At 46.2% G+C, this 2,785-nt stretch overlaps 1 protein-coding gene across 1 annotated transcript in view; it reads left to right on the top strand.

Moving 5' to 3' along the window:
* Positions 1 to 2,785, top strand: part of pex7 (peroxisomal biogenesis factor 7) — a 100,587-nt gene that overhangs the window by 47,532 nt on the left and 50,270 nt on the right. The window contains 2 exon segments of the mRNA XM_083642668.1: positions 1,097 to 1,158; positions 1,160 to 1,235. Coding sequence (XP_083498794.1) covers positions 1,097 to 1,158; positions 1,160 to 1,235 — 138 coding nt within the window.

The following is a 2,785-nucleotide window of genomic DNA, read 5'->3' on the forward strand; positions in this document are numbered from 1 at the left end:
GAGGAGAGAGGAGGAGAACCTCTAAAGGTTCTGCTTGATGATTGTCGCAGTCTGTTGGCAGACCCTCAAACTCACCACGGTGTGCGCGCACACACACACACACACACACACACGCATCGCACGCATGCACACACACACGCATCGCACGCACACACACACCGCATCGCACGCGCACACACACACACACACACACACACACACACACACACACACACACTTGGTTGAGGCTGTAAAGAAGTGGCCCCTGAAATGACTGCCATGGTTCACAAGAGACTGAGACTCAAACCTGGAGACTGAGAAAAGTTAATAAAAACACACACCCTCTCTCTCTCTCTCTCCCCTCTCTCTCTCGCTCTCTCTCTTTCTCCCCTCTCTCTCTCTCTCTCTCTCTCTCTCCCCTCTCTCTCCTCTCTCTCCCCCTCTCTCTCTCTCTCTCTCTCTCTCTCTCCCCTCTCTCTCCTCTCTCTCTCTCTCTCTCTCTCTCCCCTCTCTCTCTCACTCTCTCTCTTTCTCTCCCCTCTCTCTCTCTCTCTCTCTCTCTCTCTTCCCCTCTTCTCTCTCTCTCTCTCTCTCTCTCCCCTCTCCTCTCCCCTCTCTCTCGCTCTCTCTCTCTCTCCCCTCTCTCTCTCTCTCTCTCTCTCTCTTCTCCCCTCTCTCTCTCTCTCCTCTTCTCTCTCTCTCCCTCTCTCTCTCCTCTCTCTCTCTCTCTCTCTCTCTCCCCTCTCTCTCTCTTTCTCTCTTTCTCCCCTCTCTCTCCCCTCTCTCTGTCTCTCTCTCTCTCTCTCTCCCCTCTCTCCTCCCCTCTCTCTGTCTCTCCTCTCTCTCCCCTCTCTCTGTCTCCCCTCTCTGTCTCTCTCCCCTCTGTCTCTCCTCTCTCTCTCTCTCTCTCCCCTCTCTCTCTCTCTGTCTCTGTCTCTTTCTCCCCTCTCTCTCTCCCCTGTCTCTCTCCTCTTTGTCTCTCTCTTCCCCTCTCTGTCTCTGTCTCTCTCTCCCCTTTCTCTCTTTCTCCCCTCTCTCTCTTTGTCCCCTCTCTCTCTCTCTCTGTCTCTCTTCCCTCTCTCTCTCTCTCCCCTCTCTCTCCCCCTCTCTCTCTCAGGAGATGGGACTCTCAGAGTTTGGGACGTGAAGAGTGGTGCGTGTCGATTGGCCGTCCCCGCCCCACAAGGCCGAGATCCTCAGCTGTGACTGGTGTAAATATGACCAGGTAACCGCCCAGGTGCTGCCACCTGCGAACAGTCGAGGTTCGACTTTCATTTAAAGCTATAGTGCACAACTTTTGTCTCCCCCTTCTGGCAGTGAGAATATGTGCACTGCATTCATGTGGTGTCGGAAAAATGAGTTCCCGAAGTGTCCTTTGCTCTTTGTTGCCACGTAAAAACTGTAAACAGCTATTGGCTGAGTTTGCCAACAAAGAAGCTTCTTAAGAGTTAAGAAGCTTCTTAAGGAGTTAAGAAGGCTCCAAAGAAGTGTTTCCCAAACACCTTCTTAACAGCTTTCTTAACACTTAGCTAAAGAAGGATCTTAAGAAGCATCTTAACTGGAGCTGTCCACCATCTCGATGTGAGAGGTCCTCTGCGGCCCACTAGATGGCACTCTGAGCCCACCAGTGGGCCATGACCCATTGGTTGAGAAACACTGTTGTAGAATAACCTAATCGTGGTCATGTTAAACAAGAACTTCTTCTATTAAACATTATTTATTTCAGACATAGACTGCAGTTCAAATTGCTTTATATACACAGCATACAACAAAATTGCGAGAAACACTACAGAATTTAAGCGACCTTGGGTTCTGTGAAAGGTGCTATATAAATCCACAACATTCTTATTATAAAAGGAATCCATTCTGATTAGAGGAATATAGCCTACGGTAAAACATTTAAAACACAAGTAACCATACGTAACTGTAAACGGTTTTGAAGTCATTCATCTAGTTTGACAGTTATTGAGAGTTGATTTGAGTTAATGAGTTATTAATTTGAGTTAATGTGGACCAGTGATGTCACTGGTCCACACTTTAACACTCAATAACTGTCAAATTAAATGACAGACTTCAAAACCGTTTACAGTTTTCTGATATACTACTGATGTTCGAATGATACAAAGCTGGTTGAAAATGGGCAGAGTGTTCCTTTAAGAAGGTGTTAAGAATGCCCCAGACCCTTCTTACAAAACCTTCTTAACGAAAGATCATCTTAGTGCTAAGAAGCTTTTGGGAAACGCAGCCTTCTTAACGGAAGATAATTTTAGGCTAAGAAGCAATCGGGAAACGCGTTGGCTTCGTTGGCTTCTTACGGGAGCCTTAAGACGGGTCAAAGAAGCTTCTTAGCACTAAGAAGCTTTTGGGAAACGCATGCCTTCGTAACGAAAGATCATCTTAGGCTAAGAAGCAATTGGGAAACGCGTTTGCTTCTTAAGGGGGCCTTAAGAAGGGTTAAAGAAGCTTCTTAGCGCTAAGAAGCTTTTGGAAACCCAGCCACTAGCATGTTGCTCTATTCGGATTTAAAATGTACAGTATGTAGCAAGCTTTATTTCACTTTACTAGTTAGTGCAGGTAACAACTTTATTTTAGAAGTGTATTCGACAACTTTATTTCAGAGCGTTTAACATGAACATGTACTAAACAACTTCATCTCAATTGAATTACTCCATTTAAATGTAAAGTGCATTTAACCAACTTTATTTGAAGAACATTGAACTGCTGCTGCCCTCTCACTGCAGTCCCATTCACTCACACTGTGGAGTGTGTGGTGGGTGTTTCTACTCTATTCACTTCACTAAGTTCA

This window comes from Poromitra crassiceps (genome assembly GCF_964638095.1).
Source record: "Poromitra crassiceps genome assembly, chromosome: 9".
Lineage (NCBI taxonomy): Eukaryota > Metazoa > Chordata > Actinopteri > Beryciformes > Melamphaidae > Poromitra > Poromitra crassiceps.